This window comes from Pogona vitticeps, chromosome 5 (genome assembly GCF_051106095.1).
Source record: "Pogona vitticeps strain Pit_001003342236 chromosome 5, PviZW2.1, whole genome shotgun sequence".
Lineage (NCBI taxonomy): Eukaryota > Metazoa > Chordata > Lepidosauria > Squamata > Agamidae > Pogona > Pogona vitticeps.
Window position 1 is genome coordinate 195,340,763 of NC_135787.1, and position 17,736 is coordinate 195,358,498.

General features: G+C 54.2%; 1 protein-coding gene across 1 annotated transcript in view; it reads left to right on the forward strand.

The window, feature by feature from the left end:
* LMF2 (lipase maturation factor 2) overlaps positions 1 to 16,364 on the forward strand; it is a 30,836-nt gene extending 14,472 nt beyond the window's left edge. The window contains exons 3-14 of the mRNA XM_073002390.2: positions 1,821 to 1,849; positions 2,626 to 2,822; positions 3,224 to 3,402; positions 4,287 to 4,425; positions 6,287 to 6,421; positions 7,155 to 7,260; positions 8,289 to 8,385; positions 9,330 to 9,512; positions 10,213 to 10,381; positions 11,855 to 11,966; positions 12,770 to 12,878; positions 14,879 to 16,364. Of these exons, the coding sequence (XP_072858491.2) occupies positions 1,821 to 1,849; positions 2,626 to 2,822; positions 3,224 to 3,402; positions 4,287 to 4,425; positions 6,287 to 6,421; positions 7,155 to 7,260; positions 8,289 to 8,385; positions 9,330 to 9,512; positions 10,213 to 10,381; positions 11,855 to 11,966; positions 12,770 to 12,878; positions 14,879 to 15,247 (1,824 nt within the window). The 3' untranslated portion in view covers positions 15,248 to 16,364. The remainder of the gene's footprint in view (positions 1 to 1,820; positions 1,850 to 2,625; positions 2,823 to 3,223; positions 3,403 to 4,286; positions 4,426 to 6,286; positions 6,422 to 7,154; positions 7,261 to 8,288; positions 8,386 to 9,329; positions 9,513 to 10,212; positions 10,382 to 11,854; positions 11,967 to 12,769; positions 12,879 to 14,878) is intronic.
* Positions 16,365 to 17,736: the final 1,372 nt, after the last annotated feature.

The following is a 17,736-nucleotide window of genomic DNA, read 5'->3' on the forward strand; positions in this document are numbered from 1 at the left end:
CATAGTGGGACTTTAGATGCCAGCAATCCTGGAGCCAGTTCAGAGGGAGGGCCACAAGGAGGATCAGGGGACTGGAAAGCCAAGCCTTAGGAGGAAAGGCTGAAAGAATTGGGCCTGTTTAGTCTTGAGAAAAGAAGACGGAGGGGTGATAATAGGGGAGCACTTTTCAAACCCTTGAAAGGCTGTCCTACAGAGGAGGGGCAGGATCTGTTCTGAATGATCCCACAGTGCAGGGCGCGCAATAATGGGCTCAAGTTAAAGGAAGTCAGATTTCGACTGAATATCAGAAAAAAAACTTCCTAACTGTTAGAGGGACGTGGTGGCGCTGCGGGCTAAACCGCAGAAGCCTGTGCTGCAGGGTCAGAAGACCAAGCAGTCGTAAGATCGAATCCACGCGACGGAGTGAGCGCCCGTCGCTTGTCCCAGCTCCCGCCAACCTAGCGGTTCGAAAGCATGCAAATGCAAGTAGATAAATAGGGACCACCTCGGTGGGAAGGTAACAGCGTTCCGTGTCTAAGTCGCACTGGCCATGTGACCACGGAAGATTGTCTTCGGACACAACGCTGGCTCTATGGCTTGGAAACGGGGATGAGCACCACCCCCTAGAGTCGAACACGACTGGACAAAAATTGTCAAGGGGAACCTTTACCTTTACCTTTAACTGTTAGAGCAGTACAACAGTGGAACCAGTGACCTCCAGAGGAGTTGGTGAGTGCTCCAACACTGGAGACATTCAAGAACAACTTGGATCCTCACCTGGCAGGTCTGCTTTGATTTGGGATCCCTGCCTTGAGCAGGGGGTTGGACTGGATGGCCTCATAGGCCCCTTCCTACTCCCATCGTTCTATGGTTCTGTAGTTGTCTGCCTTCCAGGAGCTAAACAGGGCTGCGCCTGATGATGATTACCAGAATAGGAGAACACCAGGAAGTAGCCAGAGGTTCCCAGAGCGGGCTAGGAAAGATACCTGCCCAAAATAGATACTTGTAGGCTTGATGGAGGAAGAATCTTGACTGAAGGCAAAGCAGCCTCTGATGCTTCAAAGGCTGAGTCTTCCCAGCAACCACAGGGCCGGGTCAGGCCAGTGGATTCCCCGAAGGCCGACTGCGCACTGGGATTGCACACAAAAGCACACTCACCAGTTCCTCGTTCCCAGGCGTTGCATGGCCACGCCTGGGCAGCTCCCGGATCGCCTGCCTGCCTGCCTGCAGCCATAGGAACAATGCTGATCAGGTGCTTTGGACCTGGAGCAGAACCTGTGGGCTCCGGATCCAGGGGTCTGCCCCTGCTCCTCCCCCTTTGCTGCCTCCTCGACAAGGGCAATTTTGTGGGCTGATCCAGGTGGTGGGTGGTGCAACCCTCACTCTGCAGGGAGACCTTCGTTCAAAGCAAAGGGGATAAAAATCAACACTTTTATATCAAATTGATTTAAATCATAAGTTCAATTAAAAAGATCCAGTGTTTTAAATGGAAGACTCAAAAAGGTCCAATTTTTTTAAAAAAAATTAAATTGTGGTTTAAATCAAATCCACGCTGGGTCAAAGGTTGGGGAAATTCCTGCCCGAGAGGAAGAGCAAACCCAGAGAGACGTGTAAAATAGAGCCACATTTCCTAAGGCTAAAATCCATAGGATTTGTGTATGATTTTCCATAGCAGGTTGCTGCCGAGCATCAGAGGGTGTCAAGGTGGTTGCAAAGCGAGGGCTGATTTCCGCCCTGATTCAGTGCCGCCCGGGAAGCTTAACGGCCCCATCCGCTGTGGCCTCTTGCGGTGCGGAAAGGCCCTCTTAACACGCCCTCTCTCCTCCTTCCTCTCATTCCAGGTGGGGCAGGTGTTCCTCTATTTCCAGTGGTAAGTAAGCCCTCCGGTCTTCAGATGCGTTTGTGGCGTGCTGATGGGAGAGATGGTAGGGTGGTGAAGAGGAGCCAGGGCTGAGCGAGTTCGTTTTGTGTGTCTCCCACACAACGACGGTGCCCTATTTAAATACTTGCATGTTTACTGTTTTTAACTTTTAAATAATTGCCTTTTTAGTGATGTAAACCATCTTGGTTCCTTTTAAGAAGAAAGTTAGGGTACAATATTTTAAATAGTTAATTAAATTAATAGATTACCCAATGTGGTGTTGCAGACAGAGTGGGACGGAGGAAAGCTGGCTTCTGATCTCGGCTGGACCCTCTCGGTGTGGTGGTGGTGGAAGCTCTTAACTATCCCACTTCCCTTAAAATCCCTATTTAGGTCACTCTAAAGTCATGCGCAACTTGATAGCACTTACTGTAACACACAACGGTAAATCGGTATTTGGGTTGTAGCTGTGTTAATCTGTTCCTGTAAAAAAAAAAAAACAGTCTTGGGGCAGCCTAAATGACCAATAATATTTTATGGGACGTGAGCTTTATCTCTTGGGATTCCAGCCTGCCATAAGCTTGCCAACCCTCGGAGATCCCTCTGAAGATGCTGCCTTAAGTTCCAGGAAAGCTGACAGGATGTCAGACAGAATGGGTTGGTCTTTTAAGGTGCCGACCCTTGACACTGGGCGCCAGGCTCTGTGCTGGGATGGCGATTCGGCTTGAAGAGAGCTCGGTGCCTTCGGCTCTTGCCCTTTTGACCCGGGCGGTCTTTCCCACCAGGGACAGCCTCCTGCTGGAAACGGGCTTCTTGGCCGTGCTGGTGGCCCCCCTGCATCTCCTGAAGCGGCGCTCGACGGCCTGGCGGCCTCACGACGGGGTGACCTTCTGGCTGGTGCGCTGGCTGCTTTTCCGGCTGATGTTCGCCTCCGGAGTGGTGAAGCTGACCAGCCGCTGCCCCACCTGGTGGGGGCTCACAGGTGGGTGCTGGGCAGGGAGGGAGGGAGGGAGGGGCGGTGGGAGGGAGCTTGGCTTCTGCGTGATGTCTTTTAGGTCTAGGAAGCGAAGTTGTTCTCCACCGAAGGTTCAAAAAACATCTTGGGGGGGGGGGAGTTGACAACCACTCTGCTCTGGATGCCCCAGAGTCCTCTCAGCATCTGGCCTGAGTTGTCCCTTCTCGTGAGGAAGGAAGGACAGTGACTGCAATCAGGGAAGGACGGTACCCAGCGGGCAAGCCACTGTTCTACATGTGTGTCAGCAAAAAAACAGAACGGACCCAAGAGGTTCATGTTGCAATTGTGTGTGTGTATGTATGTGTGTGTGTGCGCGCGCTCTCCCCTGTGTTGTTTTTCCAACTGTCTCTCTCTCACTCTCTCGCCAGCATTGACCTACCACTACGAGACGCAATGCATCCCCACGCCCGCTGCCTGGTTTGCCCACCAGCTCCCCGTCTGGTTCCAGAAGTTCAGCGTGGTGGCCACCTACGTGATCGAGATCATCATCCCGCCTCTCTTCTTCGCTCCGCTCCGCCGCCTCCGCCTCTTTGCCTTCTACAGCCAGGTAAGGCCCAGGCGGAGCTGCAAAACTCTCTCTTGCAAACTAGTGCCCAGGGAGTGGCCCCAGATCAGAAGGAGAGCACTCCCCACCGGCCTGCCCAGCCAGGAAAAAAGGGTGCTTTCAAAGAGGAGGAAAAGCTTCGGATTCGAGATCCCGGGAAGCTGCCGGCCGAGTTAGGAGGTCAGGATGCGGGCAGCTGCTTCCACCTCTCGGACTTGGTTCTTTGGCCCTGAGAGCCAGAGGTGTCTGAGCTCCTGTCTTGTGCTGGGAAAGGGTCTGGTTTAGTCCGCGGTGCCGGCCTCAAGAAACCCTGGCAGTGTGGTGGGGGGTCAGATTTGGGGTGGGCCGGGAGAGAAGAACCCCTCCTCTTTTGGGTTCAGCACAAGATCGTGTCGTTGTGTTGTACCCTCGTCCACCACCTGACAAGCGCCCCTCCGTCAATGGGCTCCCGTCTTTTGTAGGTGTCATTCTAAAGTTACAGGACGACCCTCCTTGGTTCGTGTGTGATCCGTGGGCCAGAGAGGGGATTTCTGGGGCAGGGTGGGTCTTCCACATGGGCTTTGGAGAGAGAGAGAAAGAGAGAGATTATATAGATCCAACCCTAACCCTAAACCCCAGCCCCCCCCCCCAAAAAAGCCACAGTCGAGAGCCACCTGGCCTGTTTCAGGCCCCTTCTTTTTCCAAACCCGGATCCGATTCCTGATGGGATGATGGCGGCCTGCCCTATATGAGGCAGAGGCTTTCAAAGTGCTGCTTTCTTCTCTAAAACTTGGGGGAGGCTTGAGGGCCATTGACCCACCTTCCTTTTACAGATTTCAGGTCGGAGTGTGTATGTCTACGTGTGTGTTTGTGTATGTTTTAAGTGGCTGCTCTGCGGTCTTCTCCAGATCTTCCTCCAAGCCTTGATCATCATCACGGGCAACTACAACTTCTTCAACCTGCTGACGATCGTGCTCTGCTTCTCCCTGCTGGATGACGAGCATGTGGGGCTGTGGCTGGGGCGCGGGCGGAAGAAGACGGGGCCTGGTGAGTGTCCGAAGGGGCTGTGGGTAGATAAGTCACCACAGGCCCTGGGCAGGGTCCAGCATAAATCCAGCCCACCCAGACATAGCGCTATGGGGTAGCCTCCCCCCCCCCCCCCCCGGCAAGGCAAGGTAGTCCCTGCCTGCCTGCCCGCCCGCCCGCTGACCTCTCCAGACTCCTTATTGGAGGACTGAGCAGCTGCCTTCTCCCTCTGCCCCGGCCACCTGGTTGTTCTGAGGGTCGCCTTAGATGCTTCCCTGGGGCTCTGAGACCAGCTCATCCTCTGTCAACTGGAGGGAGCTCAGCGGCCAACCCACTGTGCATCAAAGAGCTTATGAACGTTTGAAAACTAGCTTTATACTGTCCCCCTCCGCTCCCCCATCCCCTGTCACACAAGACTGCACAGCACACTTACACCCTGCAATATTCACTCTTTGTCCCACCACCGATGACAGGGAGGTGAGCTTGGCTGTGTCTTGTCAGCCCCTCGCATCCACCCACCCACCCAGCCTTGTGCCTGGACAGGCAAAGCATGCAGGGTCCAGTGTCCAGGGCCCCAGTGGACAATCCGCTCCGAGGCTTGCTGTGGCTTCAGGTCTGTTTCCTCTGGTCATTACCTCTGTAGCCGCTGTCTAGTGCCCAGACGACCCGAAGGACCGTCTCTCCCCCCATGGGCCTTTTCAGCACTTAAGATCATCAGCGGAGGCCTTCCTCTTGGTCCCACGGCTGAGGGGGGACACGAGGGAGGGGGGCCTTCTCCGTGGCAGCTCCCAGGTGGTGGAAGGCTCTCCCTTGGGAGGTCAGATCGGGCCCTTTTCCCTTTATGCTTTCACCAACAGCGGAAGACCCACCTTTTCAGGCAGGCTTTTAACCATCATAACTAAGTCCCCAGGGGCTCGTTTTTTTGGTTTTTTTGTTAAGATTGTTTTTAATGTTTTACCTATTTTTAGTTATTTGTTTGTATTTGAATCCATTTTATAATTTGCTTTCTTAATGTACTGTATTTTTCCATTTACGAGATGATACTCATTTAGACTATCTTTAGAATTGAGAGTCGTCTTATACATGGAAGTTGGGGGGGGAGATCAGAGCGCTGCAGGATCACAGCCCTTTGATCCCGCAGCCCTTTGATAGCTGCTTTCCCCCTCCACTTCCACAGCTCTTTCATCCTGCTTTCGCGGGGCTTAGGAAGTGGAGGGGGAAAGCAGCGATCAAATTTTCTCATTTGGGGTTGGAAAAAGGGGGGTTGTCTTAATACACATAGAAATACAGTATATCTTGCTGTATTTTTACTTCTGTTCTTTCACTACCATGAGCTCCCTTGGGTCCCTTTATCAGGAGAAAGGCAGCCTATAAATAGAATACAGTAACATACCTATGTATATACATGCATAAATACATATTTTGTAAAAAGAAAACCTACACTTTTCCAAGTTAGGGGGGGACAGTCAAGGTATGGAGATGGGGGAGGTTCCATGTTTTAAAGGATCGTGTCCCTCAAGTCTACCTTGGAGTGACAGTTCTTTTTTTTAAGGGTGCGTTTCTCAATTGGGGGTGAACCAGCAGTCCCGAAAGTGGGGAAGGAAACGCATCCAGGTTGCCTCTCCTTCTCCATCGCCTTGAGCAAGGTCTTTCCAGCCTAGGTCCATCGCCTGCTGCAGATGAAATCTGTGCGTAGGAGAGAGCCCCCCTGCACGCTTGCTGTGGCTGTTTGGGGGTGTGTGAATCAGTTGCACCTGCTGCGTGTGTCGATTTGAATGATTTCCAGGGTGGACGCTCCTCTGGCGACCCAGTGAACGGTGTGCGTTGCAGAGAGGCTCCTTCCTCTTTTCCCCTCTCCGTTAACCCCCCTTTTGCTCGGCAGCCGGCCCCCCGAGGCTGATGTCCATCCTCTCTGTGCTGGCCGAGCTGGGCACCTACGGCCTCGGCCTCTACTGGACGGCCCTTTACTTTGGCCTGCAGATCAACTGGGAGAAGAAGCAGTTTGAATCCAAGACCGGTGAGTCCGGCTGCGGGGCAAGAAGGGAGCAGCAGGGGGGCGCCCTGGCCCTGTGGGTCACAGCCAATGGACCTTTTTTTCACCCATGGCTATAGGGGGATAGGCTTTCAGGATTTTCTGACCCCCCCCCTCTGATCCTTCGGTTTTTTACCTCAGCCATCTTTGGTCTCCCCCAAGAAAACATGGACAGGCCCCTAGTCTTTGGGGAGGGCCCCCTAGGCTCCCCCCTAGCCGACCTTATGAGTCATACAGCTTTACCTGTGTGGTAGGTGTTCACTCCGGATCCTAAACGCTAGGATCACACCTCTAAAGGCGAAAGACGCCCGGACTGTGTTGTGCAGCGTATTCAGGTCTCCTGCTCTGTGGGATTTTCAGGGTATGCTTGGAATTGCCTTCCAGACCCCGATCTCCTCCACAGACCCCCCCCCCCCCCGTTTCAGCTTTCACTCCCAAAGACGTCATCATCCCTCTCTAGCACACTTCTGTGCAGAGAGCCCGGGGCGCGGCCGGATGGGCTTCTGGTGCATCGGTGTTCCTGGTGCTCCAGGGTGGGTCGAACCACGTGCAGAAACCTGTAGGGTGGTGGGTTTTCTGACCACCTGCCCTTTTATCAGTTTAGTGCCTGATGGGGTGGGAGGGCAGGCTGTGTCTCCCTTGCTCCTCAACCCTCTCCTCCCCCACCCAAAACATGCACTCTGGACAAATAGGCTGTTTCTTGAATGTATTTCTGCAGCGTTCACGTACCATGAATTCATGCAGTGGCTGAGGATGGTGACTCTCCCTCTGGTGGGGATTGGATTTTTGTCCCTGCTTTGGGAAATCCTGCAGGCTGGATACAGGTGAGTGAACAGGCGGCAGCCGCACAGGTGTGGCTGGCTGTGGCTAGTGGCAGGCAGCTGCTGAGATACCCCCCCCCGCCCCCGAGTGAGGGAAGCTGTTTGAACTGTTTCCACCTGAATCTTCGGGGAAGCTGCCTTTCTCAGAAGAGCTGAATATAGTTGTACCATCAACCTTTTCTCTTTTTTTAATGGTGGGGTGTCTCTCATCCATTGCCTGCCTTGTGGGTCCTCTTATCTCCCATTTCAGCTGCAAAATGGGCGTCCCCTTTTGTAGCAGAAATCCTAAATTTTGGGGCCATGCATAGTGTGTGTCGTTGGTTTCAGGTTTTAACTGAGCTGCCCCACAGCCTTAAATGAAGCAGGCTTGAGTCCTACACAGAATGACTACAAACCTTCTACAGCCCTTTTCAGTGGACAGGAGCAATGTTGGGAAAGTAATCTCTCCGGTAGCCATGTTCATCTTATAGCAGAATAAAAACTAGAAGCTGGACCTTTAAGACTAACCCATTTTTCAAAAAGCTTTCATGTGTCCAACTGCCTTTCTTCGGACGGACAGAGTGTCTGTGTCTCGGGAGGCGAGGGGGGGGCAGAGTTTAAAACTCAGCAGGAAGCATGTGTCAGAAAGGGCAGCTTATTCACCCAGGAGCGACACACCCTGTTGTTACCCTCCTGTGATGCTGTCTCCCTGCCAACAGTTTTAACCTCCCCCCAAAGACACAGCCACTCTTTTCATCTGAAAAAGTGGACACACGAATGCTTACGATCAAAAGATAGTTCTTGTATCACATTTAAGGCTGACTAGTTTCTGTTAGTCTTAAATCTGATACAAGAATGATGTTGGGCATGGAAGAACGTCAGCTAGGAGCCCCGTTTGCTCGGCCTCTTAAATCGTCATTGGTGTCACGAAACAACGCGGGTGTCGCATTCCGATAATACACTGCACAGCTGAGGGAGAAGACCCAAAGTTGGCATCTTGTTAACAGAGCCGTCCTGTCCTCCCTCCCTGCCTCCCTCCCTCTTTCCCCCAGGAGCGCCAGCACCCGAGGCTTTCTCTGGAAACTCTGGGCGGCCACTCAGTGGGCTGTCTTTGCCACCGCAGCTCTTGGGATGTTTACCATCAGCCTGGTGAGTAAGCAAGGCTGCTGCAGATGGGGTGGGAGGCAGGCGCCGGAACCTGCCAGGTGGGGAGGCTTCGGGGGTCTGGCACGCCTGAACGGGGCCGGCTGTAGGGGGGAGACGGAGGAGCCCGAGAGAGTTGCAGGAGGAAGGACTGTGTAGGCACTAAAGCCCGTGCCCGTTGGAGAACAGGGCAATGATGTGTTTCAGTGCCACTATCCCACTTCTGTTTTGGTAACCCCCCACCCCCCAAAAAAAACACCAGCAATGAACTCAAAAAAATAATGTGTCCATCCAAGAGTGCAGGGAATAGCCCTAAAGGGAGTCCTGTCCATCAAGAGAAAGAAAAAGCTGGTGGACTGAAGTCATCTTCAGAGCCCATTTGCAAACAGGTACAGAAGTAACCCCCCCCTCTTAGAGGTGGCTGCTCCATATGGTAAAGTTGAGGTGGGCAATGTACGGGAATACAGACCGCCCGACCCCACCAGCACCCTGAAAAAAGCCAAGGCAAAGCGTGCTGCTTATCTACCACCCCATTGCAAACCATCTGGGTGGTTTGCAATTAAAGAGATGCAAGGCTACACATTACACACATACACCTGTGTGCTCGATACTCTGCTTACTGACCTTGGAAGTGTGGAAGCAAAAGTCAGCCTCTCGCCCGCGACCTGAGCCCAGCGGGATCGAACTTGATTCTTGAGCGGGGTCTTGATGGCAGGACGGCAGTTTTAACCACTGCACCGTGAGGCTGTCTCACAGGACCGAGGAGGGGCTTGCAGTAAGCAGTGTGTGTGTGTGTGTGTGTGAGAGAGAGAGAGAGAGAGAGAAAGAATCTCTCTCAGGCTGACATGCTGGGCGCTCTCCCCCCCCCCCCCCGCTGGGTGGCTGCCTCTTTCCAGGAGGCGCCGACCCTCCATCTCACCAGCTTTCTTCTCCCCGACCCGCCACCCCAGGTCCCTTTCACCTACATCGAGTACGAGTCCAACGGGAAGCTCTGGCCGGCCGTCCACCAGCTCTTCAGCGCCGTGGACCGCTACCAGCTGGCCAATTCCTACGGGCTCTTCCGGCGGATGACGGGCGTCGGCGGCCGGCCGGAGGTGGTGGTGGAAGGCAGCTACGACAAGAAGACGTGGACGGTAAGAGCCCTGCTGAGGGGGCCATGGGGGGGGCACAGCTGCTCTCGGTTAGGGTTTGGGGCGGCCCCCTGCCCTCGGCTGGGGGGCTCAGTGGAGTCAGGGAGATCTGCTGGGGAGGATCTGGCTGGCAGTGGACGGGGCAGAAGACAAGTGGAGGTGGTTGAGGCGGTCAGAGGAGAGGAGAGGGGGTGGGTGGGTGGGGTGGGGGGAATCTGGACCACTGCATAGTTTAGGGAGAACGGAGATGAGGAAGGAGGCAGGACCGTCAAGGGTGCCCTGGGTCAGAGGCTTCCGGACACCCCTTCGTGCTCCCAATGGCTGTTTCACAGCCCGTGTGCGGATCGTCCATTGGCCACATTCGCCGCTGGACTGACTTGAGAGAAGTGGCAGAGAAGCACCAGAGAGAGACCCTCAGCCAGAGGGAGGCATGATATTTGGCCATGGAGGGAACCAACCCTGGCCTAATGGGGGGGAGGAGGGTTTGTGCAAGAGCGGAGGAGAGCCACGGACCACCAGTCTCTTGAGACAGGAGGGGCGAGGGGGGGAGGGAGGAAAGATGGAAGGAAGGCGTTCATGATGAATGGAAGGGAGGGAGGGAGGGACCGATCAGGTGGGGTGGTCCCTTTTTCTTCCTGTGATGAGCCAAGAGGCTCTCTGGGCTGGCAGCATCCTTAGGCTTTGCTTTATCCCTCTTGTCCAGGAGATTGAATTCATGTACAAGCCAGGCAACCTCAGTGCGCCACCCCCGGTTGTGATCCCTCACCAGCCCCGGCTGGACTGGCAGATGTGGTTTGCAGCCTTGGGCCACCATACGCACAGCCCCTGGTTCACCAGCTTCGTCTATCGCCTTCTGCAGGGCAAGGAGGAAGGTGAGTGGGCCAGAGAGAGATGATTGAAGAAGGGCTTCCTGGATCATCATCTCTCCGCTGCTGCTCAGTGGAGGTGCAGAATCACTTCCTGTTCTTGTCTTTTGGGGTCCCTCAGCGCCTCTGGAGGGGGGGGGAAAGCCGAGACCTGTTCCGTCCCCACTTTCAGCGAAATGGGTGGGCCATGAAGTTAGTTGAACAGACGCTCCAGAATTTGTGAACTGCACCTTAAGAGGAATATATTTTGTGAATTAGAAGTGTACAGATTTCTGCTTTTGGACTATTAATCCCAGAATGGCCGCAGAAATTCCGAGGATTGTAGCCCCAGAAGCAAAATCGTGCTCCCTTGTTGTGCTAATTCTTCAGAAACAATAATTATTGGCCATCAAGTCAATTCTGAGCCATGGCGACCCTTTCCAGGGTTCACTGGATAGGGGATAAAGTCCTCAGAGGCCGTTTCCCCTTCCCTTCCTCTTGGGGTGGGGGTGGGGGGCCCAGGGACTGTGCAGCTTGCCCAAAGCCATCCAGGCTGGCTTCTCCTCCTCCTCAGCCCAGCTGCCCTGACCCACCGAACCCTCCAACCAGCAATTCTTCCTGGGGGCTTAAAGGACGAGGAAAATGATTCTGGGCTGTGTTTTGACTTCATGACGTCAGTGCTTGCTAATGTTTTGATATAACAAATCATGATCTTATTCCTCTGCTCTTATTTCTGATCAGAGACTGCTGAGGTTTTGTTTTTTGGGTTTTTTAATTTTGTTTGTTTGTTTAAATCCAGGGAAGGTTTTCAAACCTCTGAAATCAATTTTGGTTTTGTAGCCCTGAAAGGCTTTGCTTGCCCTGGTGGGGAGATGCCCTGCGTGGATTTTTCTATCATGACAAGGAGGAGCGTAACCCATCAAAGATTTCACCGCTAAAGCTTGCAAAAAGGAATGAATCGTTAGAGCACTCGAACCGTTGACGGAATGGGGTGGTTTCCTTTTTTCAAAGCCAGCCCCCAGTGTTCTGGCAAGAAGTGGGCGACCTCGTGGCCTTGCCATGTTTTTGGGAGGGCTGGAGGATGCGAGGAGTAGCTCTGTGAACCCAGGCCTCTTGCACAAAGCATCTCGGGCTGGGTTGATCCGAGGGGGTTGAGGTTGGGAGTTCGATTCCCCCACTGGGTCTCCTTGACTGGGGCTGGACTGGATGATCCAGAGGTTCCCTTCCAGCCCTGCAGTTGTAAGATGGTGGTGATGATGATGATCTTTTGTTCTGTGGAGTGGCAGCATGATCCTCCCCCTTCCTCCCCCCAACACACTCATATCATGAGCAGCCGAACCTCTTTTCCGTCCACCTGCCAGCTCTGGGCTGTTTGGGGTGTGGAGTGTGTAGCGTTCGCTCATCCACCCAGGGAGCATTCTTCGTGCACATTGGTCCTCCCTGTGGTTCTCTCCTCCCCGGGAGAGTGTACAAATCCCTCCCTCCCTTCCCTCCCCACAGTGATCCATCTGGTGCAAGCAGACGACTCCAAATACCCCTTCAGGTCCCATCCGCCCGCCTACGTCCGGGCTCAGCTGTACCGATACTGGTTCACGGAGGGCCCTTTGGATGGGTGAGTGCAAAGTGGAGGGGAGGCAGCGGTAGAGGTTGCATGTCTGGGGGCAGAGGGGAGGGGGCAGCAAAGACCACCTCACAGACATACCCCCCCTCCCGGAGAATATAAAGGAATTTGGCCTTTAGAGATAAGAGCTCCCTGCAGAATTTGTTCATTTGTTCTTTAGTTTGTTTGTTCTTCCTTTCTGTCTGTGTCTGTCTGTCTGTCTGTCTGTCTGTCTGTCTGTCTGTCTGTCTGTCTGTCTGTCTCTCTCTCTCTCTCTCTCTCTCTCTCTCTCTCTCTCTCTCTCTCTATCTATCTATCTATCTATCTATCTATCTATCTATCTATCTATCTATCTATCTATCTATCTATCTATCTATCTATCTATCTATCTATCTATCTATCTATCTATCTATCTATCTATCTGTCTATCCCTAAGGTGAACTGTACTTTGAGATTTAGGGGGTGCAGTTTGCCGGTGGGGGTGGAGGGGAAGGAGAGGCAGTTTGAGGGTGGTCAGATGGGAATCTTCCAGGGTGAAGGAGAACTGGTCCCCTGCATGGGAGAATGGCACCCAGCCATTAACCATTCCTGTTCCTCACGAGCGCCTCCGGTCTTCTTCTTTGCCCTGTGATCTCTCTCGAGGAACGTGGATCCTGCCTTGCCCAGCAGGAGGCAATTAGGAGGGGCCGATACGGAGACCCCCCCTCCTCGCTTTGATTCCTGGGTGGGGGAGTGGGAATCCCAAAGGGAGAAGATGGGGCTGCATCGGTGGGTTGCAGCTCCCAACTGAAGGGCTTCCCCGTCTTTTCCTGCAGGTCCCTCCCTCAGAAGTGGTGGCGGCGGAAGTGGGTGGAGGAATTCTACCCCGCTGTCTTCCTGGGCGACCCCAACCTTGATGCCCTTTTAGCCCAGCATGGGCTTAAGGTGAGGAGGAGCTATGGGGAGGGGGAGGGCTGTGTGTGTAAGAGTGAGAGTGAGTGGCAGATTTTCATGGGGTCCCTCCCTGCTGTCTTCATTCATTCATTCATTCATTCATTCATTCATTCATTCATTCATTCATTCATTCATTCATTCATTCATTCATTCATTCATATTATTTATATGCCATCTTTCTCCCCTCAGGCAACCCAAGGCAGCGCACAACAGATTAAAATAATATACAGTGGTGCCCTGCATAGCGACGATAATCAGTTCCAAAAAAATCATCGCTATACGGATTTGTCGCTATGCAGGGCAAAAAAGCCCATAGGAACGCATTAAAACACGTTCAATGTGTTCCTATGGGCAAAAAACTCACCGTTATTCGAAGATCCTCCATGCGGCCGCCATTTTCGCTGCCCGGTAAGCAAGGAAAGGGCGCGAAAACACAGCGGGCGGCCTTTTTTTTTTTTTTAACCTGGCGGCCATTTTGGAACCGCCGATCAGCTGTTAGAAAAAACATCGCTGTGCGAAAATCGGTAAGCGAAACACTTACCGATCATCGCTATGCGATGTTTTGCCATTAAAAACATTGTTATGCGATTGCTTTTGTGATCGCAAAATACACATTGCTATGCGGATTCGTAGTTAAACAAATCGCTCGTTATGCAGGGCACCACTGTATTTAAAAACACAATATAAATATCATAATTAAAAAAAAAACAGTTCATTTGGTATAAGTAATACTCCACCTTTCTTCTAGTCAGAGGACTCAAGATAGCCCCTGATATTAAAATGAAACACAAGAAGTTGCCAATTAGAAAGCCATTAAAATGAAATAGTAATTAAAATTGGTTAAGTATTAATGTTTAAAAGCAACTTATAAAAGCAAAGAGCAGCGTGCAAAGACTCAGTCATGAATATTAAAATGCTGCCTGAAAAGATGGGTCTTCAGCTGTCGGTGGAAGGATGAAAAGGGAAGGAGGGGCAACCCATAACCTGGGAGTGGCCCCCGAAAAGGCCCCCCTTGCTCATGTCCCCCCCTAGCCAGGGTGCCTGCGCTGCCCATGGGACCCAGAGGAGGGTCTCTGTTGATGACCTTAAGTGCTGAAAAGGCTCATGGGGGAGAGACAGTCCTTCAGATCATCTGGACCTAATAAGCTATGGAGGGTTTTACAGTGGTGCCTCTCTTGACGAGGATAATCTATTCCAGCGAAATCGCTGTAGAGCGAAATCGTTGTCAAGCGAGGGAAAAAAAACCATTGATATGCATTGAAAACCAGTTCAGTGCATTCCAATGGGCGAAATACCTCAGCATCCAGCGAAGATCCTCCATAGGGTGGCCATTTTCTGATCCCTGTTAAGTGAAAAATCCGTCCTCAAAACAGCGGGGAGCCAATCTGCACAGCGGGTGGCCATTTTGAAACCCGACTATCAGCTGTTTTTAGATCGTCGTAATGCGAAGAATTGGTTCCCGAAGCAGGGAACTGATCATCGTCAAATGAAAATCACCCTTTGAAACATTGTCATGAAGCAATTTCATCGTTTAACGAGGTAATCGTAAAGCGGGGCACCACTGTATAGGTAATAACCAGCAGTCTAAATTACACCCAGAAATGGACTGGCAGCCAGTGCAGCTATTGGAACAGGGGTGTAACGTGCTCCCTATCACCAGCCCCAGCCAGGAGTCTGGTTGCTGCTTTTTGAACCGGCCGAAGTTTTGTGACCCTTTCCAGAGTCAGCTCCACGCAGAGTGTGTTACAGTAATCTAGCTGGGCTGTAATTCAGGCATGGGTCACTGTGGACCAGATCAGACCCTCGCCAGGAACGGGCGCAGCTGGCACACCAGTTTGTAAGAGCCGAAGCCTTGGCATCCGGACTCGGGGATGGACGGAGGGAGCCGCAGACGTGAGGGTTCAAGGGTGGCAGAGGGCTCCTCTCAGCCTGAAGCACTCCTGGGTTCCGGACAGGGTGCCTCACAACCTCCTCTTGCCTCTCCCTGCTAGGATCAAGCGCCCCCGACGCGGCCCTCCAACGCCCTCCTGCCGACGGCCCTGCGGCGAGTGCGGGAGTTCCTCCACCCTCACACCGGCCCGGCCGTCATCTGGACCCTCTACGTCACGGCGGCAGCCCTTGGACTCCTGCGTGGGGCGGGGAGCTGGCTGCTGGGCGGAGGGGCGGCGGGCGGCGGGAAGCCCAAGGGCGCCAAGCGAGTGGATCACGCGGCAGCGGAGGTGGCCAGGGGCGGAGGGGACCAGGGGGCCAGCGAGAAGAATGGGCAGGTGCGGAGGAAGGAGGAGGCGGCGGCGGAAAAAGGCCGGGGTGGGGCCGAGCCCCCAGCTGACGGCCTGCGGAACATCAAGAAGAAGAAGTAGCGGCCTCATCCGGCCGGCCGGCCGGCCGGCATGCATCCCCCACCGCCCCGTCTTCCGGTCCCCCGGAAGGAGGTAGCAAATCCCAGGACGGGTTCCCCCTTCGGGTCCAGATGGGGGGGGACTCCTGCCCGGGAGGCGAGCGGGAGGGGGCTGGCGGATCTCTCACGGGACCTCCTTGCTTTTGGCCTCATGCTCCCCCCTTTCATGCCCCTCGTCCACACGGATGTCATCCTCCCCTTACTGACACCCCTCCCCCCCCGCCGATTTGCCCCTTTCCCTCCCAGGACGTGGCTCCTTCTTTCCCTCCCTCGGCCTGGATGGCCCTGTTGTTTGGGGCCAAAGGCAGGCTCCCTTCTGAGGATCTCCCCCCTGCCCTCTCTCTCTCCCCTCCCCCCACTGCCATGTCCAGCAAGATCCCACTGTAAGATCCCTGTGATTTGGGTCAAGGCTGGATGGCCTGGAGGCTTTTAGCCCAAGACGTGGCAAGATGGGGGCTCTAAGAGCCCCCCCCCCCAACCACTCCCGGCTGCTCCTGTCTGGGGGGAGCTGGCCGTCTGCTCTGACCGTGAGCTTTCCCTCGGTCTGCCCCAGGCTCTTCGGATATTTATGGACTGCGGGCCCCCATGGTCCTCCTTTCTGGCTCATTTCTGACCAGTCCAGGTGGGGGTCACAGGCCAGGAAGCCAAAGGGCTGCTCTGCCCCTGCGTGAGTGGGGGAGGTTGGGAACCTAGGAAAGCCCCTTTTGGAGAATGCCCTTTGCCTCCTTCCTTTGTGCCCCCCCTCCTCCATCGCAGCCCCCCTCCCGGGAATGACAGCCTTCCCCCCCCAGGCTTTGGTCACATCAGAGCGGTGCAGTTCCTGCCCGGGGCCACCCCAGCCCAGCCCTGGGTTTCTCCTGTGCTGCCAGACCCCCACCCACCCCCTTCCTGCTACTGCCTTGATCTCTGTGGTGCCTCATTGCCGGAGAAGGGGGCTTGTGGCCGCGCGGGGGGGGGGGGGGGGGCAGGACTCAGCCGCCCCCCAGCCCCTGCCCCGGGAGCAGGGGGGCAGCGCTGCTTGGATCCGGGAACAGAGGGAGGGGCCTCTCTAGTTTTCTAAATAAAGCCTTTACATTCCAGCGCTGTGGACCAGTGGACGTGTCCGGGTGGGTCTGGGGAAGCGGGAAGGGGGAGAGAAGGGGCGGCCGAGTCGAGAGGCAGCGGCCGGCTGAGCCCAGGCTGGCCAGGCAACAAAACTCAAAGGATGTTCCGGCGGGTTCTGACGTCTGCTGTGTACACACTGTTGGCAATTGGAGGGGTGTTGCCTGCTTGGGCAGGAGGAAGAGAAGCACCCCGACCTTCAGAGCAGGGCGTCTCACGCCGTCCCGCGCCGTCCTGCTGGCACTTTTGGGGGAACCGCTGCTCCTCCCTGCCACACTCCCTCGGTCCTGGAATACAAGCGCAAGCTGTGCCCCCTTCCTTGCCTGGTGCAGCTGGCAGAGGGCTTGCAAACAAGGTCTGTCTTAGGAGCCATGGGTGCAGAGGGAAGTTTCTTGCGAGCAACCCCAACGGGACTGGGGAAAAACACACGGCCAGGTTTGAGGTATGCAAGAGGGCTAGCAAGGGACTGCGGAACGGTAGCATTTTAGCATGCACCCTGGGGGTGGTGTGTTTTGTTTTTTTTATTTTTTGGCATGCTGGCCTCTGGCTTGCAGAAATCAGTAGGCCACAGGTGGAATTCCAGATAACATCTGCTGTGGAAGGCGAGCTTTGTCCTACATTTGCAACAGAAAATGTCTAGCATTTAAAAATGTGCTGCTTATAGACAGGTCCATACTGATTCCAGCACTCCCTGGGCAGTTTACAAGTCAATTATGCAGGCTACACATCGCCCCCCACCCCCCCAATCCAGCGAGCTGGGAACTCAGTTTGCTGACTTTGGAAGGATGGAAGGCCGAGTGAACCTTGAGTCGGCTCCCTGGGATTGAACCTGGTTTATGACCAGAGTCTTGGCTGCAGTACAGCAATTTGACCCCTGTGCCACGAGGCTCCTAGGGGCAAAGGTGGTGGGTCTGACTGTCACCAGTAAGAAGAATTCTGTAGGTGGGATTAGACTGGAGACTTCTCTGCAGACCAGCTGGTCCTTTGTGACCACAGGAGTCAACCAAGGGCCCCAACCGGAAGACCAGAAAGGGGAGTTGTTGAGGATGGGAGCTGTGTGCCACGACAGGGGGTTGAAAGGCACCCCTTCTCTGCTCAACAGGCGGCACATGAGAGCATTATCTTGGGTGCAGGAAGAGGTTCTAGCTGTCATAGCCTCAGTAGCTATGAGTCAGCTCTGTGACCTAAGACCTCGTGGCTGTTTGTGACCTTTCTTTGATGGCTGTGCGGACCGAAAAAGCTAACCACTCTTATGAACATGAGTAGCTCTTTATCAGTCTTAAGGTGGTGGTGTTTGTTTCAAGATAATGGTCTCTTCCCATTTTTGGAAACATTTCATGCAACTTCTGG